Consider the following 16733-nt stretch of genomic DNA (forward strand, 5'->3'; position numbering starts at 1 on the left):
AGGGGAGTCCCAGACCGAATGCAGTCTGGGCTGGGGAGAGGCCTCATGGCTGAGGTCCAGCTGCCTTTGGAGCCCAGCTCTCATGATGCCCTCCCCAAGGATGGGACTGGTCAGTTTGTGGGAAAACCCCCTCTGATTGGCTGCCTTCCCCACTGCCCCGTCTCCTGGGGAAGGGCAGCCAATCAGAGCTGCTGCAGGAAGCTGGCAGAGCCCCTCCACCCCGATACCTTTGCATGAGGGGAGCTAAACAGCCCAGCAGGTCCGGACCTTCCCCACAGTGAGTGACAGGGCAGCTCCTCAGCCCCCAGCACCCCCAGCCTGGGAGAGGAGGTGAAGCCTGAGGGGGGCTGGGGACAGAACAGGGGGGCCAGGATGAAGTGTGGGGCAAGGCAAGGGGAGCCTGGCAGCTCCGATGGCCCCTGCGCTGGGGCTGGCCCAGAGCACAACACGACCTCGTCTAAAGCACCTGGTGCTGGGGGGCCAACTCCTGTGGGGCTGCCCGTACAGGGAGCACCACTCCCAGCATGCACTGCTGAACCGCACCCCAGGCCTCACCTCTCCAGGTGGAGCAGTGCATGCTGGGGCCCCCTGGAGTCACAGCCAGGGCGCTGGGAGCTGCCAAGGGGCCCTGACAGGGCTGGGTCTGGGCTTTCCGGCTCTGAGAGTGCTGGGCAGACACCACTTACCAGGCTCCGGAGCTGGGCGAAGGGCAACGAGGTGCAGTTGAAGAGGTTGGGAGCCAGCCAGCCCTTGTGCTCGTCACAGTGCCGCACTGCGGTGCCTGCGGGAAGACAGCAGGGGTCACCATGGGGCGCCCCAGCCCTGTTACCCACCCCCTGCCACCAGCGAGTCAGCGCCGTCCTGCGCCCCCAGCTCCTGAGCAGGCAGGCACAGGGCATCACGCTGCAGCCGTGGCACGAGGGCGCATCGAGCACCATCTCCCATCGCAGTGGTACATATTTACCGAAGGATCCTCGGGGGCAGGGTGACGCGGCGGGCAGCCCAAAGCGGGTGCGGGGCCACCAGATGTTGGCTTCGATGGCACGGGGGCAGCTGTCGTAATTCACTGCACGGGAAAGAGGCAAATCAGAGTGAGAGCCCTGCGGTATCCGGGCAGGTGCCCCAGCTGGGCAGGTCCAGGGACCAGCTTTACCTCAGTGTGCTCAGGGGAGCCCTGGTTGGGGGGCACACGGGCCACAGGACAGCCCTGGGTTGGGGGGTTGCTATCACAGACCGTGCCTGGACAAGGGCCTGCCGGGGGGTGGGCAGGCAGCGGGATCCATGGGGAGTCTGGGGAACGGGACATCACCCGGGGCCATGGGCCACATCCTGGCTGGGAGACCTTGGCAACCGGCGGCCCAGAGACCCCCTTCGCCAGTGGGGGAGGGAGGGGGGTTGCAGGGGGCTAGGGTGACCAGACAGCAAGTGTGAAAAATCGGGACGGGGGCTGGGGGTAATAGGAGCCCATATAAGAAAAAGACCCAAAAATCGGGACTGTCCCTATAAAATCGGGACATCTGGTCACCCTACAGGGGCCCCACAGTTCAGGGGCTACTGTCCGTTCAGCCCCCTGCTGATACTGACAGCTCCACCCTCCAATCCCAGGGTGGGGCGGAGGTATCCAATATGACCCCACCCCCCCAGCAACTCCTTTATTTCCTGCTGCAGGGTCCCTGCCATGCCCTGGGGACTGCGTCCTCCTATGCCCTGGGCGCCGGGCCTTGCCATGCCTTGGGGACCAGGCCACACCATGCCCTGGCGGCTGAACCCGTTGTGCTCTGGGGGCCGGTCCCTGCCATGCCCTGGGGACTGGGCTCTGCCATGCCCTGGGGGCCGGGCCTCACCTCACCCTGGGGACCGCGTCCTCCTATGCCCTGGGGGGTCGCACCCGCTGTGCCCTGGAGGCTGGGCCCTGCCCTGGGGGCCGGTCCCTGCCATGCCCTGGGGGCTGCACCTGCTGTGCCCAGGGGGCCAGGTCCTGCCATGCCCTGGGGGCCACGTCCCGCTGTGCCCTGGGGACCGCGTCCCGCTGTGCCCTGGGGGCCAGTCCCTGCCATGCCCTGGGGACCGCATCCTCCTGTGCCCTGGGGGTCGCACCCGCTGTGCCCTGGGGGCTGGGCCCTGCCCTGGGGGCCGGTCCCTGCCATGCCCTGGGGGCTGCACCCGCTGTGCCCAGGGGGCCAGGCCCTGCCATGCCCTGGGGGCTGCACCCGCTGTGCCCTGGGGGCTGGGCCCTGCCATGCCCTGGGGGCCGCGTCCCTCTGTGCCCTGGGGACCGCGTCCCGCTGTGCCATGGGGGCTGGGCCGACCTTCGCAGCCGTTGGCGGTGACCTCAGCAAAGGGGTTATCACAGCGGTCGCAGCGTCGCCCGATGACGCCTGGCTTGCACTGGCACTGCCCTGTCTCGGGGTCACAGAGCCGCGCCAGGGAGCCCGTGGGGTAGCAGTCGCATAGCAGGCAGGAGTCGCTGGCCAGCGGCCGGTAGTGATTCTCCTGGGGGGCAGAACACAGGACGTTAGCCCCAGGGGGCAGCTGGCAGCCCTGGGCAGCCAAATCCCATTTATCGACCAGGCAGCCCACAGGTCGCTGCAGGGCCCGATCCACCCATTGCCTCCCGCCCCATGGGGCTCCTCTCGGTGGAGGGGGAGTACAGCCCCCACCCATCCAGCTAAACCTTCTGGCAGGACCTAGTTAGTGCCAGGGGAGAGGGGGGGGACTGACTCGCTGAGACACGCCAAACTCTGCTCACGCATGGACCCCCATACAGCCAGCAGGCACTGCCACCGACCATGTCCTGCTGCCAGCCCCTCGGCTGTCTATTGCCCAGGCCATGGGCAGAGCCATTCTATGGGGCAGGTACCACCAGAGCCCAACCCCACCAGCCCGCGCCCAAGGCTGCAGAAGGCAAAAAATCTCACAATCCACCTGGGCCCTCAAACTGCCTCATGAGAGTGCTTGTCCCAGTGCTGCTCAGTTACGGGCCCCTGCTGGAGCCCTTCTGGGAACCCAGCGTGGGTGGGGACACAAGGCCCAGGGCCAGAGCCAAGCAGGGGAGCAGGGGACGGGCAGCACAGCCAGACTGCAGCGGGGGGTTGATGGGATGGGCAGAAGGAGCCGAAAGCCCTGGAGCTAAGCTCTGGGTCACTGGCACTGCCCAACAGTGCTATCCCCCCAGCTGAGCTGAGCACCCTCCCCCCATCCCCCTGCAGTGGTATCCCCCCCCATACCTCCACTCCCCCTGCAGTGCTATCCCCACACACACCTCCCCAACCTGCAGTCATGTCTCCCCCCAGCTGACCCAGGAACCCCCTCAATCCCCCTGCAGTGGTACCCCCCATACCCCCACTCCCCCTGCAGTGCTATCCCCACACACACCTCACCAACCTGCAATGGTATCTCCCCCCAGCTGACCCAGGCACCCCCCACCAGTCCCTCTGCAGTGGTATCTCCCCCCAGCTGACGCGGGCACCCTCCCACTCCCTCTGCAGTGGTATCTGCCCCCAGCTGACCCGCCCCCTCCCTCCCGCAGTCTCCCTGCAGTGGTATCTCCCCCCCAGTTCCCCTGCAGTGGTATCCCCCCCCCAGCTGACCCAGGCACTCCCCCCACCCGTCCCCCTGCAGTGGTATCGCTCTCACTCACCCTGCAGTGACACTCCCCGCTGGTTTTGTTGCAGTCAGGATCGAAGCCTTTGCTGATGTCACAGTTGCAGGGGCCGCACATGGGGTGCCCCCACCACCCCCGCGGGCACGGCTGGTCAATCCTGCGCAGAGCAGCCCCAGCTTCGTTACCTGCGTCCACATGGCACATGCTGCCCCCCCCACGCCCTCGCTGGGCACCCGGCACTCACTCGTGTGGGCTGCAACTCCCCCCCGCACACACTCACTCTTGGCACTGCTCCCACACACGCCTGGCACATTCACTGCATACGCACAACACACACAACGCCCCCGACATACTACCAGACACTGGGCACACACTGCCTGTCCCTGCACTGCATGTACACCCAGCGTACACCTACACTGCACACACACACTCACTGCCTACATTTGCACTGCACACACACCCAGCACACACCTGCACTGCCTGCTCACACTCACTGTGCACATGTACACACATACACAATCACCACATAACCTGCACTGCACACGCAAACACTGTGTACATCAGCACTGCACAGACACACACTGAACACCTGCATGGCACACACACCTGCACTGCGCACACAGACACACTGACTACATACGCACACACACACAAAATCACTGAGTACACCCACATGCCATCCACACACAAATACTGCATAAATCTCTACTATATGCACACACACAGCGTACATGTGCAGTGCAAACACACACTCACTAAGTACACCTGTATGGCACACACACTGCATACGCCTGTACAGCACACATGCACACACACACCCTGAGTGTACACTTACACTGCACACACATAGTCACTGAATACACCTGCATGGGGCATGCACACTCACACACTCACTCCATATCTCTGCACTGCACACATATGCACACACACATAGTGTACACCCACATGGTGCTCTCTCACACACATACACACTGCATACAGCTGCACAGCACACCCACAGAGTTAGGGTGACCAGACAGCAAGTGTGAAAAATTGGGATGGGGGTTGGGGGGTAATAGGAACCTATGTAAGACAAAGCCCCAAATGTTGGGACTGTCCCTATAAAATCAGGACATCTGGTCAACCTACACAGAGTATACACCTGCACTGCATGCACAATCACTGCCTACACCCCCACACTGCACACCCAGTACTACATCCACACAGAGCACACCTGCACTGCATGCACACTCACTGCCTACATCCCTACACTGCACACCCAGTACTACGTCCACACAGAGCACACCTGCACTGCACGCACACTCACTGCCTACACCCCGCACACTGCACACCCAGTACTACGCCCACAAAGAGCATGCACCTGCACTGCAGACTCCCCCACCCCCATCCCACGTCCTGGCATCTCACTTGTTTTCGCAGTAGGGGCCGAAGTAGCTGGGGGGACACTCGCAGGTGTAGCCGTGCGGGGCGCTGGGCTTGCGAGTGCACGTGGCCTGGTGCTCACAGGGGTTGAGGGCACACACGTGGGCACAGCTGTCTCCATAATAACCTGGGGCAGAAAGGAGGAGACACCTGGCAGTTCAGTGTCCCGATGCCCCAGCCCGGGGCTCCCATGGCTGCCCGCCCCTGCTGGCTGAGGATGAGTGATGCGCCGAGCGTGCGGCACCAGATCCAGGGTGGCCTTGGCCCCAGCTGTCCTCCAGGGGGCTGGCCAGCCATAGGGTGCCCCTCACGTGTGATCAGCTCCCCACAGCTCCCCAGCCTGGCTGAGATGTGCCCCGCTGATCCCAAGGGGCTCCTGAGGGCTATACTGGGGGGGGGGGGGCAAATACCCCTGAAGCTGCACATGGGGTAGAGCCGATCCTGTGCACAGGGATCGCCAGGCAGCAGGTGACCCCCCCTGCACCCCCCCAGTGCAGGCACCGCAGGGCAGAGAACGCTGCCCCCCCACCCCCGCCCAGCTCCTGGCCCCTCACCTGGGTCACAGCTGCAGGAGAAGCTGTCCCAGTCGTCGCTGCAGTAGCTGTTGGCTGGGCAGGGGCTGGAGTCGCAGGGGTCAGGGACACTGCAGCCACGCTCCACGTTCACCCGCTCGGCCTGGTTCACATTCAGGGCCACGGCACTGGCCGCCGTCTCGCCGATCCGCACCCCCTGCCAGGGCACAAGGGGCCCCGGTGAGCCTGGCATTGGCCCCACCCCCCTTCTGCCCCCCCCGAGCAGGCCCAGAGCCCCACCGAGAATGGGCCCACAGCCCCCCTGAGAACGAGCCCACAGCCCCACCAAGAATCAGCCCACAGCCCCGCCCAAGAATGGGCCCACAGGCCCAGGGCCGGCTCCAGGCACCAGCACAGCAAGCAGGTGCTTTGGGCGGCCAACGGAGAAGGGCGGCCCATCCGGCTCTTCGGCGGCAATTCAGCGGTGGGTCCCTCACTCCTTCTCGGAGCGAAGGACCTACCACCGAATTGCCGCCCAAGAGCCACAGATCGCGATCGAGGCTTTTTTTTTTTTTTTTTGCTGCTTGAGGCGGCAAAAACCCTGGAGCCGGCCCTGCACAGGCCTCCCCAGAATAGGCCCAGAGCCCCCCCGAGAATGGGCCTGGAGTCCCCCCGGCAGGGGGCTGGGTTCCGCCATCAGTCCCCTTGTTTGCATGTTTCATGCTGTGCCACAGACCCAGTAGCTGGGGCTGGAAACCGGCCCCCAAGGGCCGGTCTGTGACAGGCTGTAGCTGCTGGGACTGGCCACTAGAGGGGGCCATAGTCTCATCCCGGGATCCTGGAAGTGCCTGTTATCCGAGGGGGCAGCAATGGGGCTGCCCGAGAGCTAGGGAGTGTAGGTCTGGCCCTGGTGCTGCCATTACCTGCCCCCCCCGACCCCAGGCGCCAGGTCCCAGCTGGATGGGCCCATCCCCCTGGCTGGGACCCAGGTGAGGGTGCAACTCCCACGGCACCCCCGGTACCTGCATGCAGCCGCGGAATCCCTGCTGCACCTGGCCCCCTGCACCTGCCATGCCACCCACGCTCAGGTTTCGCAGCTTCAGCCCCTGCAGCTCGCTGCTGGGGACCTCCAGCACCTGCAGAGAGACCGGTGAGCACTGGGCCCTGCAGAGCTCGGGGAGCCCAGGGCTGGGGATAGCAGGGGGCTGCGGGTTGGGAGTGGGGGGCACCAGCAGAGCTGGGAGGGAGCCCAGAGCTGGGATAGCAGGGCGGGGTGGAGGTGCACTGGCAGAGCTGGGGGGTGGGGGGAGCCCAGGGGTGTGGTAGCAGGGGGCGGCAGGTCGCGAGTGAGGGGTGCCGGTGGAGCAGGGAGCCCAGGGGTGCAGTAGCAGGGGGCGGCAGGTCGCGAGTGAGGGGCGCTGGTGGAGCAGGGAGCCCAGGGGTGGGGTAGCAGGGGGCTGCGGGTCGGGAGTGAGGGGCGCCGGTGGAGCAGGGAGCCCAGGGGTGGGGTAGCAGGGGGCTGCGGGTCGGGAGTGAGGGGCGCCGGTGGAGCAGGGAGCCCAGGGGTGCGGTAGCAGGGGGCTGCGGGTCGGGAGTGAGGGGCACGGGTAGAGCAGGGAGCCCAGGGGTGGGGTAGCAGGGGGCTGCGGGTCGGGAGTGAGGGGCGCCGGTGGAGCAGGGAGCCCAGGCGTGGGGTAGCAGGGGGCTGCGGGTCGGGAGTGAGGGGCGCCGGTGGAGCAGGGAGCCCAGGGGTGCGGTAGCAGGGGGCTGCGGGTCGGGAGTGAGGGGCACGGGTGGAGCAGGGAGTCCAGGGGTGGGGTAGCAGGGGGCTGCGGGTCGGAGTGAGGGGTGCGGGTGGAGCAGGGAGTCCAGGGATGGGATGGCAGGGGGCTGCGGGTCGGGAGTGAGGGGCGTCGGTGGAGCAGGGAGTCCAGGGATGGGATGGCAGGGGGCTGCGGGTCAGAAGTGAGGGGTGCGGGTGGAGCAGGGAGTCCAGGGGTGGGGTAGCAGGGGCTGCGGGTCGGGAGTGAGGGGCGCTGGTGGAGCAGGGAGCCCCTGTTGCTCTCACCCCTGCTCTGTTATTGGCCCCAAAATTCAGTTCAAATGTGAAGAAACAGACACAAGGTTTAAAAGAACGACAGCGACAAACAGCCCCCCCGCGCCTTGCCCAGCCCCCATCCTGCCCCCTACATATCCCCCCAGCCCCCATCATCCCCCATTCGCCTTGCTCCCTTCCCCCTGCATCTGCCCCCCATCTTTCCCCGCACGCCTCACCTGGCCACCCATCCTGGCCCCCACACTTCACCCAGCCCCCACTTCTGCCCCTTCACCCCCTTTATCCTGCCCAGATCCCCCCCGCGCCTGGCCAGCCCCACCCCTGCTCTGTGCCCAGCAGCCCCCATACCTGGTGCAGGCCGTAGTCGAGGGCCAGGACAGCCAGGCCCCCGGCCTCCGCGCTCTCCCGCCCGTGCCGCAGCTCCAGCTGCAGGTGGTGCCAGTCGCCATCATTTACCTTCACCTGGTGCAGCCGGAGTGCCCAGCCACGGCCGCCAGGCTGGGAGACACTCGTCAGCACGTGCCCCTCGCTCAGCTGGGAGAGACGGGGGCAGTCAGGGGGGTAGGGGGCTGGGGGCAGTGGGGGGAGCACAGTGGGAGTAGGGGGCCTGGGGCAATGGGGCAGGAATGGGGAGTGGGGGAAAGAAGGGGGCAGGGGGCAGTGGGGGGAGCGGGCTGGGAAGGAGGATGAGGGGAGCAGTGGGGGGTAGAGGGGCAGTAGGAGGAGCAGGGTGGGAGGGGGGGAAGGGGGAGTGGGCTGGGAGGGGGGATGAGGGGGACAGTGGGGGGAGCCGGGTGGGAGCAGGGGGCAGTGGAATCCAGGGGGCAGTGAGGGGAGTAGGTGGCCAGGGGCAGTGGGGCAGAAACGGGAAGCGGGGTGGGAGTGGGGGTAAGTGGGGGACAGGTGACAGGGGGGCAGCGGGGTCCAGGGGGCAGTGTGGGGAGCAGTGGTCTGGGGTCCCAGCTGCTGGGACAAGCCCAGCGGGTGTCATGAGAGCCCGTGGGTGGGTGCTCAGATGCTGGGCAGGGGCCCCTGGGGACGGGGAGCATCTCCCAGATCCGGGTGCTCCCACCTGCCATGGTGCGAGGGGCCCCAGGATGGGCAGCGTTAGCTGGAGGCCAATGGGGCGTGTGGGGCCATGCCCTGCCCCCGCTTCTTGCAGCCCATGTGGGGCCGAAGCCAGGGGGCCTGAGCGCTCGGCACCAGCCCAGCAGAGGGTGGGTGCATCACTGCCTGGGGCACCGTGCCGGGAATGGGTCTCGCTCTCACCTGGGCAGTAGGGGGGTCATGCTCCTGCCTCCCCCAGGCTCTGGCACCCACAGGGAGTCCCTATGGGATGACGGCCCCTCCCCCCGTGGCACCCACCTGCCGGGCGATGGCCCCTCCCCCTGTGGCACCCACTTGCCGGGCGACGGCCCCTCCCCCCGTGGCACCCCCTCCGGGCGACGCCCCATGCCCCACCTGCAGGGTGATGGTGGAAAGCTGCCCAGCCAGGGCCCGCAGGAGGATGCTGTTGGCCTGGCGGGTGCGGAACATGAGCCCCAGGTGCCAGGGCAGCGAGATGCTCAGGGCCAGGTCACTCCAGGCTACCAGGCTGCTGCCCACGAACCACTGGGGATTTGCCATCTCTGTAGGAGACACCAGCTCAGCCCATGGGGGATGCTCCCCCCCCCACACAACAGGGGCCTGCTCCCCCCCACACACAACCAGGGCCTGCTCCCCCCCCACACACAACAGGGGCCTGCTCCCTGCAACGGGCCATGCATCCCGGGGACCAGCACTTGGGCAGTGGTTTGTGGCTTCATTCGCGTAATACCTGCCATCCCCCTGCCCGGCTTTGTCCTGGAGCCTCCTGCCTGCCTCCCCGCTTACCCCCCCAAACCCCTGCGGAAACCCCCGCCTGGCCCCAGAGCCCCCCGCCTGCCCCCCTGAGCTCCCCTCAAGCCCCTACCTGGCCCCAGAGCCCCCCACCTGCCTCCCGAGCCCCCGCTGAAGCCCCTGCCTGCCCCCCTGAGCCCCCTACCTTGCCTGCAGTTCTTGCCCCCAAAGCCCAGGGGGCACTGGCAGCTGAACATGTCCCACTGGTTGACGCAGGTGCCCCCGTTGTGGCAGGTGTTGCTGTCACAGACATTCTTCTTGGCAGAGCAGCCTGGGGGGGGGGAGAGCCAGGCTGAGCCCCAGCTGACGGGGGGGGTGTTCCCCAGAGACGGGGGGGCAGATGATGCTCTTCGGGGCTCAGAGAGAGGCACAGACCCAATGGCAGCCCCTTCCCAGGGTCTGAACCCCATGACAGATGGCAGAGGTACCCCCGGAACCCATCCTGCCTGGCTGCATCCCACGTCCTGCAGTACCGGGCACGGTGCCCCACAGCTCCTATCCCAACCATCCCCCCTCCCCCCCCGGAGCCACCCAGCACCCCCCCCCCAGCTCCTATCCCAGAGCCTGCCCCTAGGCCCACCCCCGGCATGGTGCCCCCCAGCTCCATTCCCAGAGGCTCCCTCCCCCCCCCCGGGAGCTGCCCAGCACCCACCCGGTACAGTGCCATTGTTGGCGATGAAGTCGGCCATGTCCAGCTGGCGGTTATCGATCAGCAGGTTCCGGATGCAGCCCACGAACTGCCGGTTGCGCACCGGGAAGCTCTCTGGCAGGTCGGGGACCCCGCCCAGGAGCAGGGGGCCCGTCAGATCCAGGGATCTGGGCAATGGAAGCAGAGTCACAAAGGGACATGGCATTGGGGTGGGGGATTCCTCCCCATTCACTACCCTGAGCCAAGGACCAAAAAACCCTCTCCTGCCCAGGGCTGGGCTAGCAGAGACTGTGGGTCAGGAGTAAGGGGCACCGGCAGAGCTGGGGGGAGCTCAGGGCTGGGCTAGCAGGGGCTGTGGGTCGGGAGTGAGGGGCACCGGCAGAGTTGGAGGGAGCCCAGGGCTGGGCTAGCAGGGGCTGTGGGTCGGGAGTGAGGGGCACCAGCAGAGCTGGGGGGATCTCAGGGCTGGGCTAGCAGGGGCTGTGGGTCCAGAGTGAGGGGCACCGGCAGAGCTGTGCAGAAGCTTCCTGGCTTTAGCCCCACACTGACCCCCTGTCTGCCTGGGAGCCCCAGCGAGTCTCTTACTTCTTGGTGCCAGACTGCGTCCCCTGCGCAGAGCAAGAATAGTTCCCCAGCACCTCGCCAAACTTCAGGGCCACGGCAGAGTCGCAGTCATCCACTGTCACCACGGCCACCTTCTGCTCCGAGGGGCCCTGGGGCACCCCCGACTTCCCAATGATGGGCTGTGGAGAGAGCAAGACCCCGGGTGCAGCAGGCGGCTGGACAGGGCAGAGCCCCACACTGGGCAGGGAATGTGCTATGGGGGCTGCGGCACAATCAGCACCTCCCCGGCCCAAGGGATTCGGGCACCAGTCAGACCTTTGCTGCCATCCCATTGTGAGAGCAGCCCAGCAGGGCCGCACCCCAGAGCACCCTCAACGCTCCTGGGACCCAGATCTCGGCCTGCCCCTGCCAGCGGGAAGCAGCTGGCAGCCTACGGGTGTGTGGGGTCGGGGAGATCGGCAGCCCCAGGAGCTGCCAGCAGAGCCGCTTTGCCAGCACCCACCCGGCCAGCTCATGGCCTGACCTCCTCCTGGCCGGCTCCCTGCCCAGCCAGGCCCTTGGGTAGCTGGCCCTGCCATGGCCCCGGGGGAGTCAGGCTCCAGGACTCCCATCCCCCAGGCAGTGCAGTGAGGGCCTGTGACCAAGTGGGAATTTTGATGCCTATGTGTGCCTCAGTTTCTCCAGTATTTTGCACGGTTACTGGGGGGGTGTCTGCTCTCAGGACAGGCTGAGACACAGGTGAATGGTGCCCAGCTATCTGTGCCGGGCAGGCCCTGGCGACCCCATCTCAGTGGGGAAGACAACGGCAAAGCCAGCCCCCAGGCCAGCGACACCTGGCGCCCAGGGCAACTGGGCAAACCCCCCACCCCGGGCGGGAGGGCAAGGAGGGGGAGCAGAGCTGGCTGTGGGTCCCCTGGAACAGAGTGAGGACGGACGGACGGACGGACACAGCCTGACCAAGGGGAGCCGACACTTTACCCCTGCTCTGTGCTATCCCCAGGCCTTGCTCTGCTGTGCCCAGCCACGCTGCCACATCTCTGCCAGGAGGCTGCCTCAGGGCGTGGCCACACGGAACACGCTGGCAGCAGCACTCTCCCCTCACTGCAGTTCACCCACCTCCTGCCCCCAGCGACCTGGTGCCATCTGCACCCACGTCACTCGGACGTTTCACGCTGCGCCCATAGATAGCTCGGGGCAGAGCTCTCAGTGTGAGGCCGTGGAGCCCGCCCTGGGCAAGAGAGTGGGAGCCCTGGGACTGGGGCCTCCACCCCTCCCCCAAGGAATCCCAACCCTGGACCAAGAGCCTCAGATGCTTCCCGAGGGTCCCACCCCACAATTGCCTCCTCCAGCTCTCTGGGGCCCCAGGGCAGGAGCTCCCTCCTCCCCCCACCCCAACCAAGGGCTCTATTTCAGCATCAAAATCTGCAGCTGGCTGAGAATTGAGGGGGCTGGGGAGGTGGGAGGGAATGCAGCGAGCTCAGCACCGGGATCAGCCCATAGCGAGGGAGGGGCTGGGCTGGGCCAGGGGCCCAGCGCTGCCTCCTGGGGGGTGCCTGGGGGTCTGCTGGGACCTCTGACTGCCTTAGTGATTGCCCCACGTCCCCTGCCCTGTGGCATGGCTGGCAGGCATGGGACTGACAGGCAGCTGCCTGGATGCCCTGCCCTCCAGGTGCCCGCCAGCGCTGTCCTGCTTACCTTGTTGTAGTACTGCAGCCGGACAGTGTGCCATTGCCCGTCGCTCACACCGCCCGGCACGGATGGAGATACCGTGGTGGTCGACTCGCCTGGGGGAGCAAGTGGATGCTGGTTACCACGGGGCCCTGGGGGAGCTACGGCCTGAGGTGGGCAAGGGAGCCCAGAGCTCCCCACCCAGCAGCAGGGAGCTGGGCCCTGGGAGGGGAGCAGGGTCTGGGGGCAGAGGGCTCTGTGGGGGGCTGCACGCCCAGGAGCCAAGGGGCGAGGGGAGCTGTGGGGAAGGGGAGGCAGTGCCAGGGGAACTGAGAGCCAGGGAAGCTGGGGCGAGGGGTGGGGAGGGCTGGTGTGCTGAGGTGAGCTGGGGCCAAGGGCAGTCGGGCCTGGGGCAGAAGGGAGTCAGGGCTGGGCCGAGGGGAGTCGGGCCCGGAGATGAGGGGAGCTGGGTCGGGGCCGAGGGGAGTTGGGCCTGGGGGTGAGGGGAGTCGGGCCCGGCCAGGCCCTACCTGCCGAAAAGGTGAGCTGGATCTGCTGGTGGATGATCTCCAGGGCCACGAAGTCGTGCTTCTCGTTGAAGCGCCCGTTGTACAGGAGTAGCCCGTTCCGCTCCTTCGTGGCGAACCTGCCCGAGGGGGAGAGGGTGAGAGCAGCATCCCCCACAACACCCCCCCTGGATCCCTCATGGCCTGACACGGGCTGAGAGAGCCCAACCCCCTGGGATCCTCCGAGATGGGCAGGAGCAGGGTCATCAATTAGTTTGTGTCAAGGTCCAAATTTCTTGGTCAAGGTCCAGACTCCAGAGAAAAAAATAACAACAATGATAATAAGTAAAGGAAAAGATTTCGGGGTCTGTTCAAAAGCATCTGCCTGTCCGGATTTGGCCTGCTGTCCCGCTACTGACAAACCCTGGGCAGGAGCATGGCCAGAGGACTGGTGCGTGGAGACACCTTGGCCTGCGTGGGGAATGGATAGGATTGGGGCATAGAGTTAAGGTGGGTGTCGGCCAGAGTTAAGGGGGCATCAGGGCATAGTTAAGGGAGCGTTGGGGCAGAGTTAAGTGGGGCACTGAGACAGAATTAAAGGAGGGGGCATCCAGGCAGAGTTAAGATGGGTATTGGACCAGAGTTAAGGGGACATCAGGACAGAGTTAAAGACAGCATGGGGCAGAGATAAAGGGGGCATTGGGTCAGCATTTACGGGGGGGCATCAGGACAGAGATAAGGGGGGCATCCGGGCAGAGTTAAGGGGGCAGCAGGGCAGAGTTAAGGTGATGGGCCCCCATGGAGCATGCTCTCTGTGTGGTAAGGCATGAGTTCAAGGCTGGGTAGTGGCAATCCCATCTTTGGTCTCCCTACAGCTATCGGCATCTAAAGGCAGCCATGGCCTGGCTCCCCTGTGCTCCCCGATCCCCCCCAGTCAGTGACCAGAGGAGTGGCAAGGAGCCTGCAGAATAGTTGCGTGTGTGGGGAGAAGCTGGGCAAGGCCCAGGCCCCGCGCCGTGGCAGCCTCACCTCCCTGAGGGCCAGAGACTCGGGCTGCTGGGCTGGTTCTGTGGCTTCCTCAGCCCCACAGGTGCCAGGAAGAATGAATATAATGGGGCTGAGACAGCAGGGGGCTGTGGGTCGGTGAGCATGGTACATGGAGGTACCAGTGACACAGGGAAAGGCAGGAGGGGTACAGAGAGGGTATGGCTGGATGGGGGTACAGAGGGGGGTATGGCTGGAGGGCAAATTTAAGATGCTAGGGAAGAGGTTAAAGTCCAGGACTCCCTGGGAGCATTCTCTGAAATCTCCCAGTTCCACGCGCAGGGCCAGGGAGACGGGCAGAACTGCAGGGTCTCAATGCGGGGATGAGCTGACGGTGTAGGGAGAAGGGGGTTAGGTTTATAATGGGGAAAGGAGGGGCTGATACCGGAAGGATGGGCTCTGCCTAAACCACAATGGACCCAGGTTGCTGGCACGTCAAATTAAAAGGTTGTAGAGCAGTTTTTAATCTGGGGGCTGGGGGAAGCCGACAGGTGTGGAGGAGCTCATGGTTCAGACAGAGACACCTCTTAAGAGGATTCTCTCTGTCCTAGTAAGGCAGGAAGGACAAAAGTTGATAAGTAGTTAGGAGCGTAAGAGAAACAGATGAAAAGAGTCCCAGACAACTAAACAGTGACACATTTTATAAGTGCTTGTATACAAATGCTAGAAGTCTGAATACTAAGATGGGTGAACTTGAGTCTGGTATTAAATGAGGAGATTGATGTAACAGGCATCCCAGATACTTGGTGGAATTATGCTAATCAATGGGACATGGTAATACCAGGGTACAAAATATCCAGGACTGACTGAGCAGGTTGTGCTGGTGGCAGAGCGGCACCGTATGGGAAAGCAGAAAGTCCAATACAGTAAAAATCTGAAATGAATCAATCTGTGCCGTAGGATCTCTAATAGGTAGAAAGGTCAATGCTTGACCAATAGAAGTGGTGGAACATGCTACCGACCCCCTGAGCCGGACGGTGATGGTGACTGAAATGCTCCTGGAGCTCAGAGAGGCTATACAATAGAAAACTCAACAATAATGGGGGATTTCCCTCTCAATGGAAGGGGAAACTGAGGCATGGACAGTGACTTGGGCAAGAGCACAAATGGGAGTCAGCAACAGAACCCAGGAGTCCTGACCGCCCCCCTCCTGCCTACTTTTAACTATGACACCCCACTCCCCACCTCACCCAGAGTCAGGGGTAGAGCCCAGGAGCCCTGGTCACCCATGCCCTGCTCTAACCATTAGACCAGACATCCGCACAAAGCACCGCTGATCTCCAGTCCCAAGGAACTGCTCCAGCTTCCACAGGGTGTGCTGGAAATTCAGGGGCTTTGTCAGGGGCAGCTCTTGGCTTTAAAAGCAAAATCAACCCTCCCTCACCGTACACGTCTTAGCCCCAAGCCCCACATGTCCCTTCCCCAGGGTCAGGACAGGTCTGGTCTGGCCTCTTCCCTTCGGGAAAACCTGCCCATTGCTCATCAGCCGACCTGTTCTCAGCCCAGATGAGGGCTGGGGGCACTGGAGGCTAAGGCTGGTGGCACAGAGGGAGTCTGGGGGCTGGGGCCACTGAGGGCTGGGGTACTGGGTGCTGAGGGTACTGAGGGGTGCTGGGGGCTGAGAGCTGTGAGGTGCTGGGGGCTGAGGAATACTGAGGACTGGAGGATGCTGGGGCTGAGGGGCATGGGGAGGTGCTGGGGGTCACTGAGGCTTACTTGGGGATACTGAGGGGTGCTGGGGGTACTAGAAGGTGCTTCCTGACTGTTCTGGAAAAGCATGTCCCTCTGCAAACAGGACGCTCCCCTGGCAGGCAGTGCTGCCCCGGTGCAGCACTAGGGGGCGCTGTTATAGAGGGCGCAGGCAGGGGTTCAGCAGGGGACTCGTAGCCATATTCCAGATCAAGCCCATTAGTGTCAGCCAAAGTGTCTCCTGCCTGTCCCTGTGGGCTGCCTGTGCACAACAGCTGCTGGGTTCCACCCCAGAGGTGGCTGCATTTGGACCCTGACGGATGAGATGGGAGAAGCGTCTGACAACGGGTGCCGTGGGGCCCAGCTACAAACGTTATTATAGGTGCTGGGGGCAGCACCTCGTGGCCGAGCTCAGGGCCCCGCGCTGCAGACAGCGTGAACCAGGCCATGCCCTGAACAGCTCACACCCTGACTATACGCAGGCTAGCAGGGGAAACTGAGGCACGGTGAGGGGAAGTGACTGGCCACGGTCACTCAGCAGGGCAGTTGGGTGTCCTGAGTCCCAGCGCTCTGTCACTGGCCCTCCCCCCATGTATCCAGCACCACTTGCCCATTGGCCCAGCCCCCTAACAAGTGCCGAGCACTGCCAGACCCTTCCTCCTCTGCACTGCCAGCCCCTCACCCACCTCCTGGCACACCTCTGCTCTGTAGGGCCTGACCCCATGTCCAGCAGTGGGCAGGTGCCCGCCGGCCCCTCCCAGCAGGGATGTTCTTTGGCCCCCCCTAACGTTGACTGCAGCACCCCCAGCCAGGGCAGCAGCGCATAGGGCGCCCCCCATGCCCACAGCCCAGCAATTTGGCAGGCTGCGGGGCTGCTGGAGGGGGCCATCCCCTCAGCCAGCCTGAGCAACAGGCCTAGCTCCGGCCCCCCATGCCAGCCGCGATTCATTACCCGCTGTCAACGCGCGGCAGCCCCCCGCAGGGTGATGGCCCCGGCCACGGCCACGGCTCCCATCCCAGGACAAAGGGCCCTGGCTGCCCTGCAGAAGCTGCGGCTGGCTAGCCCTTTGTGCTGGGCTGACAATGGTTGGAGCTGGCAGGATTATGGGGAGGGGGGCCAGGCCCATTGATGAGGGTTGTG

At 64.7% G+C, this 16733-nt stretch overlaps 1 protein-coding gene across 3 annotated transcripts in view; it reads right to left on the reverse strand.

Annotated features, from left to right (window-relative positions):
• Positions 1–16733, reverse strand: part of CELSR2 (cadherin EGF LAG seven-pass G-type receptor 2) — a 64431-nt gene that overhangs the window by 18820 nt on the left and 28878 nt on the right. For all 3 annotated transcript variants that reach the window (XM_065592447.1, XM_024112584.3, XM_008176079.4), the window contains exons 4-17: positions 12884–12999; positions 12381–12469; positions 10707–10864; positions 10125–10288; positions 9618–9743; positions 9056–9222; positions 7943–8128; positions 6561–6674; positions 5581–5755; positions 5012–5153; positions 3641–3761; positions 2310–2493; positions 965–1066; positions 687–781 (exon numbers count right to left, since the gene is read on the reverse strand). In XM_065592447.1, the coding sequence (XP_065448519.1) occupies positions 687–781; positions 965–1066; positions 2310–2493; positions 3641–3761; positions 5012–5153; positions 5581–5755; positions 6561–6674; positions 7943–8128; positions 9056–9222; positions 9618–9743; positions 10125–10288; positions 10707–10864; positions 12381–12469; positions 12884–12999 (1939 nt within the window). The remainder of the gene's footprint in view (positions 1–686; positions 782–964; positions 1067–2309; positions 2494–3640; positions 3762–5011; positions 5154–5580; positions 5756–6560; positions 6675–7942; positions 8129–9055; positions 9223–9617; positions 9744–10124; positions 10289–10706; positions 10865–12380; positions 12470–12883; positions 13000–16733) is intronic.

Source organism: Chrysemys picta, chromosome 4, assembly GCF_011386835.1.
Source record: "Chrysemys picta bellii isolate R12L10 chromosome 4, ASM1138683v2, whole genome shotgun sequence".
Taxonomy (NCBI): domain Eukaryota; kingdom Metazoa; phylum Chordata; order Testudines; family Emydidae; genus Chrysemys; species Chrysemys picta.